General features: G+C 41.1%; 1 protein-coding gene across 1 annotated transcript in view; it reads right to left on the bottom strand.

Moving 5' to 3' along the window:
* Positions 1 to 455: 455 nt before the first annotated feature.
* Positions 456 to 20087, bottom strand: part of lrig1 (leucine-rich repeats and immunoglobulin-like domains 1) — a 31613-nt gene continuing 11981 nt past the window's right edge. The window contains exons 4-18 of the mRNA XM_033966125.2: positions 14482 to 14619; positions 13823 to 13966; positions 12138 to 12281; positions 11904 to 12047; positions 9829 to 9972; positions 7180 to 7260; positions 5965 to 6036; positions 5556 to 5627; positions 5304 to 5467; positions 4835 to 5173; positions 4440 to 4721; positions 3243 to 3677; positions 2675 to 2806; positions 2307 to 2585; positions 456 to 2205 (exon numbers count right to left, since the gene is read on the bottom strand). Of these exons, the coding sequence (XP_033822016.1) occupies positions 2021 to 2205; positions 2307 to 2585; positions 2675 to 2806; positions 3243 to 3677; positions 4440 to 4721; positions 4835 to 5173; positions 5304 to 5467; positions 5556 to 5627; positions 5965 to 6036; positions 7180 to 7260; positions 9829 to 9972; positions 11904 to 12047; positions 12138 to 12281; positions 13823 to 13966; positions 14482 to 14619 (2755 nt within the window). The 3' untranslated portion in view covers positions 456 to 2020. The remainder of the gene's footprint in view (positions 2206 to 2306; positions 2586 to 2674; positions 2807 to 3242; positions 3678 to 4439; positions 4722 to 4834; positions 5174 to 5303; positions 5468 to 5555; positions 5628 to 5964; positions 6037 to 7179; positions 7261 to 9828; positions 9973 to 11903; positions 12048 to 12137; positions 12282 to 13822; positions 13967 to 14481; positions 14620 to 20087) is intronic.

Below are 20087 nucleotides of genomic sequence, written 5' to 3'. Positions count from 1 at the left end.
TTCATAGAGCCAAAAGACATTCCTGGTCAGACGATTAGCAGTGTGTTCAGGCCCTGCTTTGATGATCAAGGTCTCGGGACTTCATGTCTTTGTGCATGCTTCATCTGAATTGATAGTTTCTCCATGTCCGCTGTGTCATGTGAGCTAAACTAAATGCTAACTCAGCTGCTTCTGATACTTGGGTCACAACATTCTGGTTCTCAAATAGGGCTGCAATGAAGTTGACATATATATGTTATATATATATATATATATATATATATATATATATGTTCTATTTGATAATTGTAGTTATTAATACGAAAAAGCTCTTTTGAACAAAGACACTTGCATTAATACATCAAAAATGAATAACAATATTGGATTTTCATTAGTAATACTAAAAACAAACTGTCTACTAAAACAATTGTAGCCTTACTCTCAAACATGTGCAACAAATAATACTCAAACACAAGTTATTAGCAAAAGTGATTTTTATTAGCCACTTCAATGCCATGTTAGACACTTCTATGCTTTAGCTTTCCTGTTGGTACAATGGTTTGAACAGTTTAATAAATTACGCAGACATGAACTGCATCTCGCTCCATTTGTCCCTTTTTACCCGATGGATTCGTTTTTTTTTCGAAGAGGGGTTTCTGATTGGACTTGCTGGTAAAATCTTAACTGTTAGGTGCTATCAGGTGTAACTGGAGAAGGCACGTCCTCTGGTTTACCTTGATAAGGCCACAGGTAACAGAAGCGTGAAAGAAACACATGCAAACACCAGACAAAGTAGCTATTTAAACCATGTCGAAGTTGTGCCAGTACATTAAGTGCTGCACCTGAAAACCTTTAACATAAAAGTATTTACTGGGAGACTGAATACATGGGAAATACTGGCCAGATATAGTGGATGTTGAGACACATTACAGCAGTAACAAAGGAACTCTTTAACTCACCAGGTTAAGCGAAACTTTTTGTCCAATTAAAAATAAGTGCTCTAATGCACACAATTTGAAAGCAAAGACACAGCCAATATGAAATCCAAACAGAAAAATTATCAGCTCTCTAGATTTTTAACAACTGAACAACAAATATTGACACTTTTCCTGGAAATAAAGAAATACATTGGACTGAATGAATAGAGCAGTTCAACTGAGCAGTAACTTAAATGAAACAGGTGGAAGAGCCTAATGGAACAGTCTGTGCGCATTACTTTAACATGTCAACAATTGTGGAATGTCTCCTAACCCAAGGAGGCACCTATGGTTCCTGCATTCCTATTGGCAGCAGATATATGCATTTCTATACGAATCATGTAAAAGTGCTTTAACTGATCACCCTCAGTCTAATCCACACTGAACTTTCTGACCTATATAAAAACAACATGTAAGCTCTTCCTTCATATAATGGATGCAAACTGTATCTGTGAAAGGCCAGGACTGGCAACATTTGTCAAAAACATTCTAGTGCAATACAGTCCCATACATGGCATAGAGAGTGTACCAGGTACCAGGTTACTCAAACTATTCAAAATGAGCTTTGTGAGTTTTCTTTGTTCATGCAGTACAGTAAGGCACAGCAGCTGAATGTTGGTAGAAGCTGAAAATGTTGTTTTGAACAAAAATAAAGATACAATCACTCCTTTCTTTGTCATGCACATAAATTCAAATACTCTTTTGTAAAAATCATATAATATATAAGAAACTCTTATGTACAGTCAAATGTCCAAGGTATTCCATTTCCCTGCACAATATATACTGTACAGATTCCCTACATGTACATGCTTCAAATGCAAGTCATATTATGGAGCTAGAATTCTTGGTTACCTCCCAGAGGAAGATTTTAATTATGTACAGCTAATACGCTCAGATGGGACGCCACCCACACAAGCTCCACCTTCAAACTCCGGATGCCCTTCGCTGTCCTTAGCCTCAGGCCAGGAAGCTTGGGGCCATTGGCCTCGATATGAGGTAGCAGTTTATTTCCCAGTGCAAAGAAAAGTCCTCTCAGCTTCTGTGAGTTCAGACTTAAGTGCCTGCTAGTCGCTGGCTCTTCTTAAGGGGGCGCTCTCATTCTGGGAGGCTCTGAGAATGTGTCCATTGGACAATAGAGTCTGTCTGAGGTCCGGCTCACAGTCTGTGTCCTGGTGATTAGACAATTTCACTGGTTTGTGGAAGGAATTGTCCTGTGATAAGGAGCAGTCTTCCTGTGCTGCTCTGTCCACTGCAATGAGAGGGAGAGAAGTTAGTGTGTGGCAATGGATTAGCATGGATTAGTTCAGCCCTATTGTAAATGTAGTTTGGAGCAGGTTTAGACAACCTCACCTTTTCGATCATGTTGGATCAGATTGTGTTTTTTTGGAAACGGGTCTTGTACATCCTTTCGGATGCCATTGGGCGTCCCGTTACACAATAAGGCCTTATGCAGCTCTCTGTCCGGCTGCTCCACCGTGGTACAGAGGGAGTACGCTGGAGGTTCACTATCCTGCTGCTGGTACTCCAAACCTGCTACTGGTCTAAACTCATGGCTCAGGTAGTCCGGGTCTTTGGAGTAACTGTTGCTGTTTTCGATACAATCTGAACACATCACAGCACAATCAAAACCTGTCAATCAAAAAGAAAGAAAACTATTCAGAAAACGAAACCATCTAAATATCATGATAGTATTTTCAGGGAGTAAGAAAGTGGCTCACCAGTGGAGTCGATGTGTCCATTAGGTTGAGGACCACTGCCCGCCTCCACCCGGATGCACACATCTTGCCGCTCTGACAGTGTGCCCTGAGAGGACAGGTAGCTGGGTACGTCTGGAGGAACTATTGTCTCATCTGCACAGAGGACAAAAGTCATAGTGATGAGACATAAAACCATTTAGGCAAGCACAATTTTCATCACATGATTTCATGCACTCTATGGTGCACTCTTATTACTTTTCTGGTCTACTTGTCTCCATAAAGATACTTAATAAGGTACTGCTTTACTTGGAATATTTCACAGCATGGCATTAAGCATTTCTATATTGCATTTATTTCATTGTGGATGCTGCTCAAATATACCTTGAAAAGAATGCCTATTTATTGTTAGGGGATTTTATCTACACAGATCTGACGTATAACTTGACCTGGTGGACACAGATAAGTATAATGCCAGACTGGAACAATAATACCTTCTGGAAATGTCCACCACTTTGTTTCCATGAAGAGTTACGTAGTGTAATCTTAAAATAACAAAAAATGTGTTGTGGTATGGTTCAAGCCAGCTTACCTGTGTTAGTGACACTACACTCCTCGCTTTTCTTCCTGGTTTGGTAGATGATGCACACCCACACCAGCGAGGTCAGGACAATACTGGTCACCACTGCAATCACAATTATTCCTATAGTGACGGTGCCAGGGCCTGATGGGGACATGCAGGGTGATCTCCGCTGAGTGACCACCAGCTGGCTGTGAGCGCGTTCTGTGCCCAAAGTGTTGGACATAACACAGGTGTAGCGTCCAGCGTCCTCCAGAGAGACGGAACCGATTACAAGCAACTGATTTCCGGGGGTGAAATGATGGCGCTCAGACGGGTGCAGAGGCTGGTCATTACGTAACCATGTGATTCGGGGCGGAGGACTACCTAGGGCTTTACACTGCAGTGCTACTGTGTCTCCCACCACTGCTGATCGGTCCTCCAGGTCCTGGGCCAGGTGAGGGGTCTCTGTAAATGACAGGGAAAAGTTATGAATGACTTGCAGTACAATATACCCAGTACCCTATACCCACTTTGGATTGGAAAGTGGTAAGGACCAGACTAGTCAGAAGTTAAAGTAAAAAGTTTAAATGTATCCCGCCATAATCATCAGCAAGACAATGTGCGCTCCCTTTTGATGAGCAAAGAGTCCTCATCTCTCAGGCTGAGTACTTAGTGGGACATGCACAGATAAGAGACCCAATTAAATCCACTTTTCTATGTTTCTGCTTTTCACCTTTGCCTTCTACTATTGTTTTTCTATATTTAAATGTATCTCTAAATTGTTGATGGATTATTAATAAAAATAACTAGTTCGATTTTACAGTTTAAAACAACTGGGCACAACAAGGTGTGCTGTATAGCAACTATGACTGTCCATGTTGAAAGGGGGAATGCTACACAAACACCTCTCTGTAAGCCCTCCCTATCCTCTCCTCCACCACCTCCCATCCCCCTGTGAATCCTGAACATTAGCTCTGACCTCTGACCCACAGCAAGGCCACAGCTGCTTAGAAAAGAAAAATATCCTCACATTCCGTGGGTAGTGACCACGGCCTAGCTGTGTAAGGGGCTTCCCAAAACTCAAGCATCTAAAAATACGTCAGTACTCATTCGATTTGAATCCTTGTGGGGGATTTTATGTGCAATCAAATGTTGTCTTAAACTGTTGACGGCACACACAAGTAAACTGCTTAAAAAGATACTTTGATACCATTGGTTTAATCTTACCTAGAACGGTGAGCGTGGCGTTTGCTGATACGGTGCCCGCCATGTTCTTGGCTGTGCAGCTGTACACGCCCATGTCCTCAGGCTTCACTGACATTATGAAGAAAACATCATCATCAGGCATCACATGCATTCTGCGCTCACGGGCAGCAGGGAAGTCTGTGCCTCCATCTTTCTGCCAGGCAATCTGTGGGGTAGGATGTCCCACTGCTGCACACTCAAGCCGCGCAGTGTGTCCAGTCCTAATGGTGATGTCACGTGGCGTTTTCATGAAAGAGGGAAGAACTAAAAAAAACAAATGGAAATATACAGAAATGTTATTTGAAAAAAGGTTCAGTTTATTCATTCAATAATCTAATAAACCCAAGCTTATGCAATAACTATTGTATTGGACCTACTGTTGACAATGAGACGAGCCTTGCTGGAATAGGTAGAGCCAAAGTGGTTGGTGATGATACACTGGTAACGACCTTCATGGGCAAAGGTGACACGCCTGAGGTGCAAGATGGTGGTGTACTCCATAACACCTCCGTTCTGTGCGGCTACAGAATCTGAGGCACGAACATGAGCAAAGTTTTCTGTCTCAGCGTGCCGAAGTAGCTCCTGGTCTTTCCTCCAAGCAAAAGTCATGGGAGAAGAGCTGCTGCTGGCCGCTGTGCAGGTGAGACGAACATCACTTCCTAAAACTGTCATGGTCGTTTCAGGTTGTACAGTAATCTGAGGCTTTGGGAGGTCATCTACAAGATACAAGACAAAATGTAGAGTGAAGCAAAAAAATATGAACCCAGCATAGATATGGCTGGTCACATGCCAATGGCTCAGTAATTACATAAGTCCGAGGCATTATCATTATTAAAATTAACTAACCACAAACAAAGCTGTCAGGTGGAGCCCGGAAGATACTGGCTCCTTTGAGGTTCTCAGGGTGAGCACAGGTGGCATTGACACCGGCCTGCAGGTTACGAGAGACCAACCATGTGGGCAACCAGTGAAGCTGGCAGTCACATAGGAAGCTATCACTCTGGATGAGACTGAAAAATACATATAGAAGATGCAAAAGTTTAATAACGAAAAGCATCAATGAAAATAATATGTGAGAATATGACAAAAGGGACTCACAGGGTTTTGAGACTTCTCATTTTGCTGAAAGCTTCAGGTTGAATCGAACGAATGGTATTGTTCCCCAAATTTCTGTTGGCACAGTTTATAATGAATTCAATGTGAACAAATGTTAAAATATGTTTTACGGCATTTGCTCTGACTCTAGTTGTCTTGCTGTAGTAAAAGCCTTTAGTTTGCGATTGCACAAGTGCATGAAAAAGGCCAAAGTTGAGCTTTGCTAAGCTAACGAGAGCAAAGCAGCTGGAACTTGCAAAGTCCCCCTTCTTCTCCCTTTACAAAGATGCTATTTAATTGCCAGCAGTTTCTTGTGCCAGCTACTTTTGGCAACCACTTCTCCACCCGCCTCCTCTGCCTGTATAACTTTCTCACTCGAAGGAAGAAGTGCAGGGCATTGTGGAATACTCACAGGTGTTCCAGTGTTTCCAGACCAGAGAAGGCTTTTTTGGCCACAGATTTGATCTTGTTTCCAAACAGAGTCCTGTCAATTTCAAACAAGAAGAGTGTCAATAAATAGAAGAGAAGGGTAAGAGGAGACAATTTAGTGTTATAAGAATGTGACAAAAGTATAGGAAATCTAAACTGTGAGCACTTTAGAGAAGGTTGAGGCTTACAGGGGTCATTTTTGTGTTGACTGAATATCCCTGATGTGGATTTACTCATAAAAGAAGACGTCAACTTATCTCAACAGCCAATACATACATTTCTAAAAGTATGCTATTTTAGTGAGTAAAAAACCACACTATCACTTATCTCAGTACAATAAACTACTGACAATAACAGTGGAGAATAAACACATTCACCGAAATAAACAGATAAGGAGACTGTCAAAGCCTACAGCTGAAACCTTGGCTCATCTCTTAACATCTCCTCCCTGGTGGCATAATACATGAAGCTTTTGAAGACTTTCCACCACCCTTTTCCCATGGCTCACTGTGTCAGTGCTGAGATGCAGCTAGCAGCTTCTACCCTGCACCATAACAGAAAGGCCCAAGGTCAGAGGGCGGGGACAGGGAGCTGTTTGATGTTGATTACTGAATACAGCCCCCAATTTCACCCTTTCTCAGTTCCTAACAACAAGCATTGGTCAAAGAGAGGATAAGAGGAGGAGGGCATGGGGGACCAATTGAAATAAGCCTATTGGAGAGTGCACCCCTGCCAGCTTAAAGAAAAGCCTTTTCTGTGCCTCTCTCTGCCTGCTCGAGTTGGGCCGCGCTCACACTGAGAACCATCTTGGCTGAACGTCACCTTTTTGTCCTGCAGCTTGATGATTATGCATCACCAGTCAAATCCAAGACATCTGTGTCTGCTCATATTTCTCTTCTATGCTTTGGAGTATATTAATATTCTCCATCTAGTAAGAAGACATCTATAGAAAGCTACATAATATACCAACTTGTTTACAGATGTAAATATGTATGTATAAGGCATTATTAAGATGTAAACCAGAATTAACCAGGCAAAATATGGAAGAAAATGGTGATTTATAATTTCAAATGTAACCATGATTTATAAATATAAGAGTAAAAAAAATCTGAATTGTATTATATTGTATGTATATTTGTAGCAAAACCGATACATTTACCCTTACAGTTAAAACAGGTTAAATAAAAAGGTAACTCACAGCTTGTTGAGGCTGTCCAATCCAGAGAAGGCTCCGTTGGTGTCCTCTATTGTGCCTGAGATGTCGTTATGGTCCAACTCCCTGCAGAGAATAAGAGAATAGATTGGAATAAGAAAGGCACAAATAGAGGAGGAAGAGGAGGAGGAGGAGAAGGAGAGAGGGGACAGGGGAAAGGGCAGGGCATCTCTCAAGTGTCTCACAGCCTTGGCAGTAGCTGAGCTGGAAGTCAATGGTTACCCCCATACCCCAACTACCCCTCCCTTGATAGTTACCCCATTTGCAAATCAAGGCTCTGCTTCACTTGCCAACCAAAAACTTTGAGCCAAGCTGTAGCCAACATGCTTTCAGTTAAGAAATAGTGAGGGGACTTTTTTTCAACATCTTTCAGGGTTCAAAACAATTGTAAAATGTGCTTGTTTCTTTTTCTTCTTAAGGTCAAAAGGGCTTTCAAGGTGAAGTCATGGCTCCTCCCCTTTGCTTTGTGCACTGGATGAAACAACAACAGTCTGCAAAGTACTCCAGCTCCATGAACCATAAAAACTTCCCAAACATTGGGAAAGGTCTTGGACAATCGGACACACCCGGTACACTGTTACTCCCCACCCTTCGAAGCTTCTCTCATCCCCTCTCACTCTTTTCAATGTTCAGTGGCCACCGTCTTGCTCAGACTAGACCTGAGCTGCCAATTTCCTACTCTTTCTGGCTGGCTGAATGTGAATGGTTGCCCCCTTGTTAAAGCCAGGCCAGAGGTGGGGGCTGTAGAGTAGAGGACTGGCCGCAGATGAGGGGGAGGGGAGAGAGACCCCCGTGGCAGAATTAGTGGGCAGGCTGGCTTGTTTGGACCTTTCACACCCCGATGCAGGCTCCAGCCCCATGCAGGCACGGTCAGCAGTGCCGGCCCAATTAAAGCTCTCCCTGCTCCTTTTCAGAGCCCAGCCTATGTCTGCATCAGCCTCCACTGATTACATTAGGCTTAGGGCCCCAAGATTAATGGCAATTGAAAATTAAATGGTCGCAATTAGCAAATCGCAAAGGCTGCAATTTTTGAAGTACTACAATTTCCTCCAACAATAAAATAGTCTGATTTAAGTCGTGTTCACACTGCCGCTAGTTAAAGAGCAGTTGGAGCGATCTACCCAGCCCGCAGTGCAAGTTGAAGTGCTTGGAACTGGATAAAAAGTGCTTGGATCACACATTTTTGTACGAATTGGCGCTGCAAAGCTGCTGTTTGACACATTCGGCTGACGAGGCAATTTGGATCAACTTAATATCAGCAACACGTCTCCTCCTGCCTCTGTCTGTGCAGGTGAGCCTGGGTCTGTCAGTGTGCTGTTCAAAAAGCTTTTTTCTTTGCTGTCACCATCACGGTTTATTTAGCCACAGGGGAAAGAAAAGACCACCACGTACAGGGGAAGCAAGCGTGTGCGCACGTATTCATGGGGCTCTGTCCGCTTAAAGGACATTGTCATAGAAATCAGATCAGCTGATGGACTCATGTGGCTCATGGTGCGATGTTTGAGGTGAATGATGCTGATCTGTACAAACATGTTCTCAAATGTGATTATGGTATTAGTTTATCAGTTCATATGTCTGCTTGTCAATTATTCTGAAAGAGTTGGTCCCCCAACCCGAAGGTCGGAGGATCGAGTCCCGCTTGGACCAAGTTCTGTCGTTGTGTCCTTAGGCAAGACACTTCACCCACATTGCCTAGTATGAAAGTGATGTGTGCGCGAATGATAGGTGGTGGTCGGAGGGGCCGATGGCGCATGGCGATTGGCAGCCTCGCTTCCGTCAGTCTGCCCCCAGCGCAGTTGTGGCTACAATAGTAGCTTACCATCACCAAGTGTGGAAATGAATGAATAATGACTATAGTGTAGCGCTTTGAGAGGCTTTGACAAGCCTGTAAAGCGCATTACAAGTGTAAGGCATTATTATTATTATTATTATTATTATTAAATGTGAACTTTGAATATCTAATCTAATCACAATGTACATCAGAACAAAACAATTAGATATTTTCCCCAAATTCTTCAGCCCTAATTAGGCTTGCCTCATAAAGTTATACAGTTGCACAGTTACCTAGAAGAGGAATAAGGAGAATGAGGACAAAAAGCAGTTGGCACAAACAGTGCCAATATAAATAGAATTTAGACATTTAGCACCATAAAGGAAATCTGTTCTTTTTCAGCCTTCTTTGACTGGTTGTGCCAACAGAAAGCACTATGCGACTTGACTGTCACCTCATTGTGAGAAACAGCTTGTCTTGTGAGCTCTGGGATTGCTCTAGTTTTTGGCTTAAAGTGAGGGAGAAGCCAAGAACCTGGATAGGCACCAATACCTCAAATTGTTCAGTTTTTTTGTACTCTACTGTACTGTTTTGAAAGAGCCCAACTCAAAGAACACACACCTGATGCTTGAATGACAAGAAAATTAGAGCTTAATCGTTGTGGGTCTTTTCATGGGTGATACTGATTTTCTAAACTTCAAAGCAACAGATCTGAGCTTTATGGTCAATAGCGATACCACAAAAAGTGTGAATATCGATCCCAGTCTATCTGACATTATACCAGATAAACCAATTTTATACAAGACCGCAAGTGCTCCAAAGTCTGGAGGATGTTGCACAATGGCAGTGGGGGGTGTACTTACAGCACACGCACAGCTCTGAGGCCCCTGAAGGCTCCCTCAGTGATGTGGCTGATGGAGTTGTGGCCCAGGCGAAGAGTGTGGAGATCCCCCAGCACTGCTAAACTGCTTTCTTCCAGACGAGTCAGGTTATTGTATGACAGATTCCTGGAGAGAAGAGATGCAGACAGTGGCAAAAAATGAGTCTGAGAAGGAGAGGGGGAACATTTCAGTGTGAGGTCTGAGGGTGATGCCAAAGGACTACAGCCACCTCACAAAATTATACTTAAAATAAATATTATGCTTTCTTTTGTCAAGTATTAAGTATGAAACTATAACATACATAGCTCATGTTTTGGACTTCATTCATTATAAACTGGAATATTGGTCTTAGCTTTGCAAAGGAAATCATTGGACCTGTTTTTATTATTAAGCCAGTTACTAGCAGCCCACACCTCTTCATTGTGGCATTTCAACAACAAGCAATAGATTTTCAAGCTGAGATCAGAGTATGAGTAATTACAGAGCTGTGGGTAGAGATAGGGGGTAGGTGAAAACGCAATTTTTTGATCACCCAAGCCCCCGAATGCAGGACAATACAAGATTCTAAATGTGGTTAATGATGATGGAACACTTTAATAACAAAAGCACATTAAGGTAGATTTAGAACTAATCAAAAATATTATTTGGACCACTTCCTTTGACTCGTATTTCATTAAATGTTTGACAAAATAGGGCTTGCCAAGTCCTAAAATGACTTGTGAGAACGCACTAGGAGAACATGATGTATGAAATTCCTTTTGATAATGACAGATTACACATGTCGATAAATTCCACAATGGTATCTTTAAAATGATGTTGAATGGTTGCATTGTGCAGTATTTGATTTCCTTCTCTGTGGCCGGGACTACGGTGTGCTTGACCAGTCATGCACAGATTCTCGTTGATGACCTGCTCGGCTTGGGCTACTGGGAATGCAATAACAGGATCCTCATAAAGATGTGTCACTCCATTCTCAGAGCCACTGGGGTCATCATAACTCTCAGGTAATAAAATCTCAAGCACTGACTTCTGTTAGTGGAAGAGGAGGATGGAGTGGGCAATCTGTCATTCAAAGACATATGTGCAGGAAATGGCACTGAGATAGACTGTGTAAACTTGGATAAAATGAGGGGAAAGGCCATAATTCCGTTGATCCTTTCATACATTCTGATTGGTCCATATAAACAAACATTGGCGCCACAAATTCAGAGGCTACCTAGCAGTTAGCAACGCTTGAGCTGCACAGAGCACTTACGAGCGGCTCTACAGCAGCCGTGTCAATAGATGAGAGATAATAACTCCTCATTCACAAGACAAAGGCAGTGAAGACAATCCTCTGGTGTAATTACCACAACACAACCAGCAGAGGATTACCAGTCCGCTTGCCAAACCCCTACGCCTCAGAAGTGAGCACAAAAACTCTTGTCAAAGAGCTTGAATGCTGCTGAGCCTGACTCTAATTATGGGATAAACAGGCTTATCCCGAGAATTACATTGTGTATTGAGTGTTAAAGCACAACGTAACCTAACCCTGGGCTGAAAAGAGCCATGATATAGGCGGGGGAGTAGGGTTAGGTTCTCAGGCGTTAAAATATACACAAAACAATAACAAGTAATGTCTAGTTCTGCTTTCAAAACGTGATAATGTTCCAGAATCCCCAATGTTTAAAACTGTGCAGATGACAGACAGACAGAAGACAGATGTTTTGACCTGGTTTTTGATTAAAATACTGGCATAAAGTTCAACATCTGCTCTCTCAGCATAAATAGACAAAGGGAATATACTTTTTCACTACAGTGCCATTTTCAAGCCCAAAGATGTGATTGTTATCAGTTAAAATAATTAAAGAGTAATAATTTGTGGAGCCAATCCCGAACAAATAATGATATGGTTCAACATTTGCGCATCATTCATTTGGATACTTCTTTCACTGTGAATCTCCCATAGAGTTACAAAGGCCCCTGTCCTACATCTAAAATTATGACATCAAATTCTAGTATGTAAATGCAACAGTATACACATTTTTTAAATATTACAGTGTTACCAAAATACTCACAGTTCCCTCAGTTTATTGCAGAACTTCCACCCATCCTGGTTAATGCGAGCTATAGAGTTGTTACTAAGAAAAAGCTGCTGAAGAGACGTCAGACCATACAGCGAGCCACTATTTACTTCTGTCAGGCTGTTATAGTCCAGATGTCTGCACACAAAACATAACATTTAACAAAATATTAATTGTCACGCTTTAATACTTGTAAAGCAATATTATTTTGCAAAAGGTGGTACATACAGGACTTTCATTTTGGCCAGATCATAGAAGGCTCCATCAGTGAGTTTGCTGATGGTGTTTCTCTGTAACTTCAGCACCTCCAGACTCGACAGTCCCTGAAACGTCAGACCTTCTATCTGACGGATGCGGTTCCTGTTCAGCTCACTGATGAGAGACAACAAAAGCATGCTTACTTCCTGGTAGGATCATATTATATTGATGATTACATACTGTGAAATATATGGTGATTAAGGAGTATTGTGATATAATTGAGATAAAGTTGTAAGGGGAGGCAAATAGTGATTGTGGCTAATTGCTACCATGAAAGCCTAATGCTGCTACTGATTATGAAGGCTCTGCAGAGGCTGAAAACTCTAATAATGAAAGAGAAAAGACACGAGGAGTGAAAGCAGAACTTACAGCTATAACTTACACAGCCCAAAACAAGTTAGTACAAGTATAATACAAGCCACCTACATCATTATAGCAAATTTTCTTTTTTATACTGTCATCGCAAAAGAATGTGATTTTGGATGAGTGCAACTTATTCACTCTTAAAAACCTTTGTCCAGTTTTGCAATGGAACCTATCTGGATGACTGAGGCATATTACACAGACATCTTCATATTCGTTTTACTCGCTTTACTTCCTGGTATGTTATTAGTGTTCCCATAACCACACAAACCAAGTGACAAACTACACTAAAATACCCAATTTTCTACATACACCCATCAATGTCCTGGAAGCCCACACCAGGGGGTCTATACCCTTCTGTATCCCAATGTCCTCATTTAAAAAATTTGAAGTAAAAGGCCCCAGGTTGACATAGACAAAACTGCATGCTGGTTTCTTTGTGCTGCGTCCATGTCATCACTTACTCATGGAGATACAGTGTCACTGGGGCCACCTGCGTAACAAAAGGCACCTGGAAGAAGTGCCGGAGCCTCCCTCAGGTGAATGTGGGGTAGAATGGAGGTGTTGAGCTACAGATGGGGTTGACCTGGCTGCTAGGCTATTTCATGCTGATAATGGAGTGAACTGTGACAAATGAACCACGCACTTGCAAGGATATGGATGGAGGTTATAAATTACAGATTGTACCATTTTCCTATTTACCTAGCCTTGAGAAAGGGAACTCTCGAGGGAAAAAAAGTACTGCAAATGTTGAATACTTAATGTTAAACTAAAACACAGAGAAATGGTTCAAGAAATGGTGTAAAAGACCATATAGCATTCTTGACCAATTTGACTGTAAATTTAATATAAAAGAAATGCAAGCGTTGTAAAATAAACATTGCATTAGGATCTAAATGTTTGGCATTTGCTTTTGAGGAAAAGCGATACATATCTTTTAGGTAACTGCAAAAATGTAAAATTAGGTAACATTGGGTATTAAGCAAAAGCAGGTACAAATTTGTCTTTTAGACATTCATCTACAACACATCAATCTACAAAATGTTTTATAATTCAATGAAGACAATGTGCAGTGGTCTTTTTTGTCACTAAGTTCTTCTGTTACAATACACTTAATACTGTATAAAAACGTTGACCAATTCAACAAGGTACAATACAAACTATGCATTTATGTTGTGTGTCCTTTATCTTTTCAGGAATTAACATGACAGTTAAGATTCTACTGGAACAACTGTCCCATTTCTTCATAACATGTATTTAAAAGCCAACATAGAAAGTGTAGCAGCACTTACAGCTGGGTGAGCTTCGGGAGCTGGAAGGCTCTCACAGGGATCTGGCTGATGCGATTTCGGCTCAGTCGGAGAACCTGGAGAGACGCGCCCAGATGGTCCAGAGCTCCCGATTCCAAATCCCTGATCTTGTTGTTGCTCAGATACCTAACAAGAGCACAATTTAATCATTTGTAGCGTAAGAGCTGATGCATGGGTTGGGTGGTTTTATAAAGCAATCAGTGGAGAAGCTTGGATTTCCAATTGATATTATATTGTGAGTGGAGCAAAAAAGGCCTAGAAATATGAATGCAAAGCCACTGTATGATTAAGTCAGTAAATAATTATAGTGGTGTGTCTGTTTAGTGATTCAGTGTTGGGTTATGTGGGTTTCCCTATAAAATCATTTCATGTTTCATCATTACTGAAGCTTTATTTTCTATAATGTAGTTCTAAATTCATCCAATGCTAGTGTTGGTTTAACTGAACTCAAATTATAATAACTATGTACCATCATATTAATAATTAATATGATGGTACATAGCATAGAGAAGCAGCATTTCCACTGACCACACAACGCAGCACTGGCTCTGTTTTATTGACAGCAGGTATACTAATTGTTGATGCTCTCTGATCTTATTCCCTACACTGAACTAAAACACTTGTTATGTTAAAGCACTTACAGGTCTCGGATTTGAAGGCCAGCGGGGAAAGATTGTCCTCGTAGCTCTGTGATGTCATTATTACTAAGGTCCAGTGTTTCCACCGAAGCCATCTCTCTGATCAGCCTCCCATCAATACTGTGAATATGGTTATGGTGCCTGAAAACAAAAAGGTGAAAAATTAGATGAAAGTCTTCACACAAATGCGCTCACAAATAGCCCGGTCACAGTGGTTCTCAAACATTTCACACCTAAGAAAATATTTGGCCTTCTGTTTTTAGACCTCGTTTAGATCTGATGGACTATTCTAGGTCTCAACTAGGGCTTAAACCAGGTCTAAAATTGGACTACATATTTCCTATACTAGTTCCAAACAAGAATGAACCCAAAAGAGAACAAAACTGTGGAATAAATTGAAGGACCTTACATACCACAATGTGAGAACTACTGATTTAGTCAAAATCTTGCTATTCAAATTCTGATCTAGGATTTCAGATACTCCTTGACATTTTGCAACCTGTTTATAGTCCACTTAATAAAACCCAATCATTTCTTTAGCTTTGGCTACTCCACTTAAGCAAAAGCAAGTAGAGAACACAGAGCAAAGTGGTTCTTGTCCAACACTAACACTGCAGTGAGGAAGCTTCCAAACAAAGGTTGTGCTATCTTAAACAGTGCAGAGGACGAGATCTGCAAGATAGATGGCAATACGATTCAACGCGAGCCACTTTGAGAGGGATTTCTAAGTGCATGATACAGTGATACCGACCGTAGGAAAGCCTGCTAGACCTGTGGGAATCTACACCAGTCTTGTATGTACTCTTAAAAAAGCAGATCCCATTACATAGACAAGACACATCAACAGAGAATTCGAAGCTAGAAACGCTGATGAAGTCATAGTTTTTATTGGTGAAATGGGATACATTATTTAGAGAGACAGAACAAGTAACACTATTTTTAATTCCAATGAGTACAGCATACATATAAGGCCTGCAAGAGCCACAAAACAATAGTGCTGCAAGATTAATCATAATTGAAATGAAATTGCTATTTGTATGGACACAATTAGCAAAATTGCAAAGACTGCGATTTTTAAGTACTATAATTTCCTCCACAAAACAGCAAAATCCACTCTTTTTCTGTGTAGAATCTGATAACACTAGTTCTATACAAGCATGTTCTGAAAGACATTCTTGTATTGGTTTGCAAATTCATAGGCCTCGTCTTTTTTCCCCAATTCTCCTGCACATGTTTAAACTGTTAACTTTGAACAGAATCCCATTATTAAAACACAAATTAGATATTTTCCCTACTAAAACAGCCTCAAGTATACAATGTGCCACAAAAGCCCACAGGTAAACATAGAACAAAGATGGGCGCACATCTTTCTGCTGTGTGGACATATGTGTGTGCGTGTGCATATGTGTGTGTGAGAAGGCCCGTGTCATCTGAGCGCACATGAAAGCCTCTGCTGGGTGACACATTTAACACATGCTTCTGTGCTAACTAGGGATGGAAATGTCATTTGGTATCACTGCCTTATGGACACTTTCCATATATGTCCAAACATGTTTAAAAAGGTAGAGTATGTAGAATTTTTTAATGAAAATGACCTGGTGTCCACAGATACGGGGTAACCACAACCATGTGAAGTTGATTTATTCTTAATTATAAAAATATTGTGCATGATAGCCAAGTTGTTGATGTTGTCATTTTGTGCTTTGGTTCTCAGGCTTATTATCCAGAATTAGCTCCTCGCTGTGGGTTGCCAGTTCCTGACTAAAACCAGTTCAGTGAGAGAATTCTGGAGGTTCTGAGCTTTCACATGAGGCATGTCGGTCTATATAAACTAAGACTAAGCAAATCTTTATGCAAGTTAAGGCACTAGCTGAAAGTGAATCCTACACACCGCCCCTGCATAATGCATACTAGAGTAGATAATATAATTTAAAAAACAACATTCTCACTTCACAATTTAACAAACTTTTCATTAAATTATACCCACTAATTTATATTCCAATAATAGTTCTATATTATAAAACTGGATTGGCATTGCTTTAATTTTCAGCAAAATTCTGTTTATACAGCCATTAGTTCTCATCTTCCACCTACATAAAAACATTTCAATTGACTTCACCTTTCAATTAATCTTCCACTTGCCACTTGTCAACCCTAAACCTATTCTAGCCCCCAGGAGAGGACTTGACATTAAAGGCATGTGACGGAGAACAGGTGTCTTAACAGCTAAACTGCATCAAAACAAGGTCAGTTAGAAGTCTCATCTTCTAACAAGCTTCCTCTCAGAGATGGACACACACACACACACACACACACAAACACACACACTGCACAGAGCCGTTTATGGGCGTCCTGAGGGGAGGGTTACACTGTGGCAGCCCACCTGAATAAACAGTGGCAGAAATGGTTAAGGATGAGCAAATTGAAAAGTGGGCAGGACCTCTGGAGCGTACACTGAGCGGAGCAGCAGACAGTGGCTACAGTTAGCGTGTGCAAAGCAGGAAGGCTGCGGGGAGGAGGGGGTGAGGCGGGGTCAACAGCTGGTGACCTTCGCTGGGAAAAACAGATCTGTCTCAAACTGGTGGGAGAGCGTGACCCCTCTCTCTTCTTCCACCACTTAAATCCAATTCCCTCTCTCCTCTCTATCTGTGTAGTCACACAAATGTTCCTAACCTGGAGTCTCTATCCATTTACACATAACAGACATCTGCTTTTTCATAAATACTTTAAAAGGCGCACAATGCAACTCTTGATTTTTGATTGGGATATGTTCCACAGTATGACATAAAAGTTCTAAAACTAAATCCATCTTACATTTCTTGAATTATAATTAAAAAGTACCTGAAAAACCTTCCATGGAGATAGACAAGTTAATGTTACTATTGTTACATACTATTGAATATTATAGACAAAGCAGCAACATCTCCATGGAAACAGCAGCGACCCTCCACCAGAAGAGTTACATAGTGTACCTTTAACAATAGCATTAGAAGAATATAGACCCAATGATGAAATAGTCTTGTTTTCTTTAGTTTTGCTCTCTAATTTGTTGTACAGTAAGATCAGAAGAACTGAATAAACATATCCTCATTAATATGCCACACAGAAACGGACTCCCACAAGCACATTATCTTTTCTGTTCTAATTCAAAGTGTAAAAGCCGCTGTTGACAGCTGACGGTTGATCGTCTGAACTTGCCGGTCGTCTCTTTGACACTAAACTTCAAACTGTTGTGCTTCTTTCTGACATCCTGCTGCTGCATTCTGAGAGTCCATGGGATACCACAGCTCTCGCCAAAGCCTCTCTCTGTGGGACAGTGGGAGTTTGGAATATTGTATGTAGTTTTCTTGAGCAAAAAGGGCCAAGATGCTGTTTGCGTAGATAAAGTTCTCTCAATAGGGAAATGTCTCTTTCAATCATAGAGCCTGAACAAGTGTTAAAGGACCCGTACTCATTTTTCTCCCATGCGTTTGAGCAAAACTTGTCTTGCCCAAGTACACATATATTGTAAAAGCAGCTCTTGAGGTCAAAATGTCCACCTCATGCTGTCTGCAGTTTACTGTCTATTAATCAGGGAGCGCACGTTAGCATGCTAGTTGTTGTTAGCATTACTAAGACTGCAAAACTCTGCTCTGGTCTCTCAAAGTTGTGAAAAGTGCTTAGAAACTCAAACCCGCACAGTGAATAATTATGATGCTTGGAATACATTAAGGTAAGTGCTAACTTTGGCCCACTGCAAATTTTTTAAACCGAACCATTTCTGTTTTTCATGCTTTTATGTTTTCTAGAGTTCCTTTAAAAACCAAAAAGATGGAAAAGATATTGGGCCCTGGTGGCATCAGTCACAGTGGCAATACTATTAAAACAGAAATACATATTTAGTTGTTTTTCTATAGTTTTTTAGATTTTTTTTATTATAGACAATATGCTTAATACTCCACTGCAGCATATCTCCAGAACAACTACTGTATGATACTATATTTTTTGTCAATACATCTCTCACGAGTTGTCTGACTCTCTCACGTCTTGACTCACTGTAAGAGGAGGAATAGACAAAGACATGTGGGTAGATGTCGCACAAACCCATATTTTGAGAGGGAAGCGGTAATTGTCTTGAGGAGATAGTTGGATGCGGGTCTGAAGACAGTTCCTTCGTTTGCCTGACTGTGTGAAAGTGAATGTGCGTGTGAAATCCAGCCACTGTCTCACACAGGCTTGCAGTCAGACAGCATTCCAGACTACAACAACGCTGGAACACTAAGGACCAGGCAGAATGCACAAACACTTTAAATCTACATCTATTTGTTGATGTGGATTTGGGAACTGCGGACAAACCACCTCTCACTTCCCATTCCTTCTTCCCATGCTCGTTTCTGAACCTCCCACGTAGTCTACTTCTCCTTAGCCGATTCTCCTTTGAGAAGCGCAAAATAAGGTTGATCAATTTGTTAAAAAAAAAATCGAATTGCAATTTTTCTGACAAGCATTGCGATTATAATTTTTGTTTTAACAATAAGATTCTGTTTAAGTTTACATTTTAAACGCGCCCATGAGAATTTACTAAAAGAATGAGCTACAATCTGACAAAGTAAACTGTATTTCAGAGCATACTTGTATATAAACTACAGGGTTCGTTGTTTTTTTGCAGTTTTTGCTGTTTGTGAAGGAAGGTACATCTAAAAATTGCAGATTTGCCAGTTGCGTCCATTCAAATTTCGATTCAGTTACGATTAATCTTGCAGCCCTAGTGCAGAATGCGCCTGATCTGCCAGTACTCACACGGCCCAGTCCTTCTGCTCATACTTGCTGAGCCATGTGACTGACAGCTGCAGCTGCAAGTGCTTCAGCAGGCCTTCACTTCAGCTGTGTGCTTGTGTAAAGATGGGACCCTCCCTCCAGCCTCTACTCCCACCAGGCCTCCCCTACACGCCTTACCCTAGCAACAGGCTTCCACTGCAGCCAAAAAAAGATACGCTGGTCATTTGGAGAGGCCACGCTTTGACAGGAAGAGAAGGTGAACTTGCCTCAAACCATTGTGTGTCGAACGATAGGATCTGTCTTAAGCGTATATTCGAAACAATGTAACGAAGTACAGACAAGTCCTGTTTAGGGTCAAACTCCTATCAGATCATATGCTTACGCCAAAGATGAATGCATTGGGATTCTGAGAAATAGCAGATGACACATAGGATACGGAGAAGGTGTGACTCCCAATAAGATCACAAGGATGAGTAACTTTACAGGAAACACCAACTATAGATTTGATATGATTAAGCGGTCAGCTGGTCTTGCATACTAGACTAGGGAGGATAGTGGAAAGGATAATGCGTAAATGCTGGCTAACACAAATAAGAAATAATATAAATATCTCTAGTCAACTAAAAAAGGGGCGTGGCAAAAGATCTCAAAATTGTAGAGATTAAATTATAGATTAAATTTGTGAATCATAAAAAGTCCCATTCACTCACTCAAATGCTAACTTCTGCTTTTGTATCTTATAAATCCTTATAATCTAAATAAAATAATTAGTTGACTAGTTGAAGTTTTGACCGATTAATCGACTGAATGACAAAATGATAAAGCATTCAGCTAACCTCCAAATAGAGGAC

Source organism: Periophthalmus magnuspinnatus, chromosome 5, assembly GCF_009829125.3.
Source record: "Periophthalmus magnuspinnatus isolate fPerMag1 chromosome 5, fPerMag1.2.pri, whole genome shotgun sequence".
NCBI lineage: Eukaryota > Metazoa > Chordata > Actinopteri > Gobiiformes > Gobiidae > Periophthalmus > Periophthalmus magnuspinnatus.
This window is presented reverse-complemented; position numbering and strand designations above follow the sequence as displayed.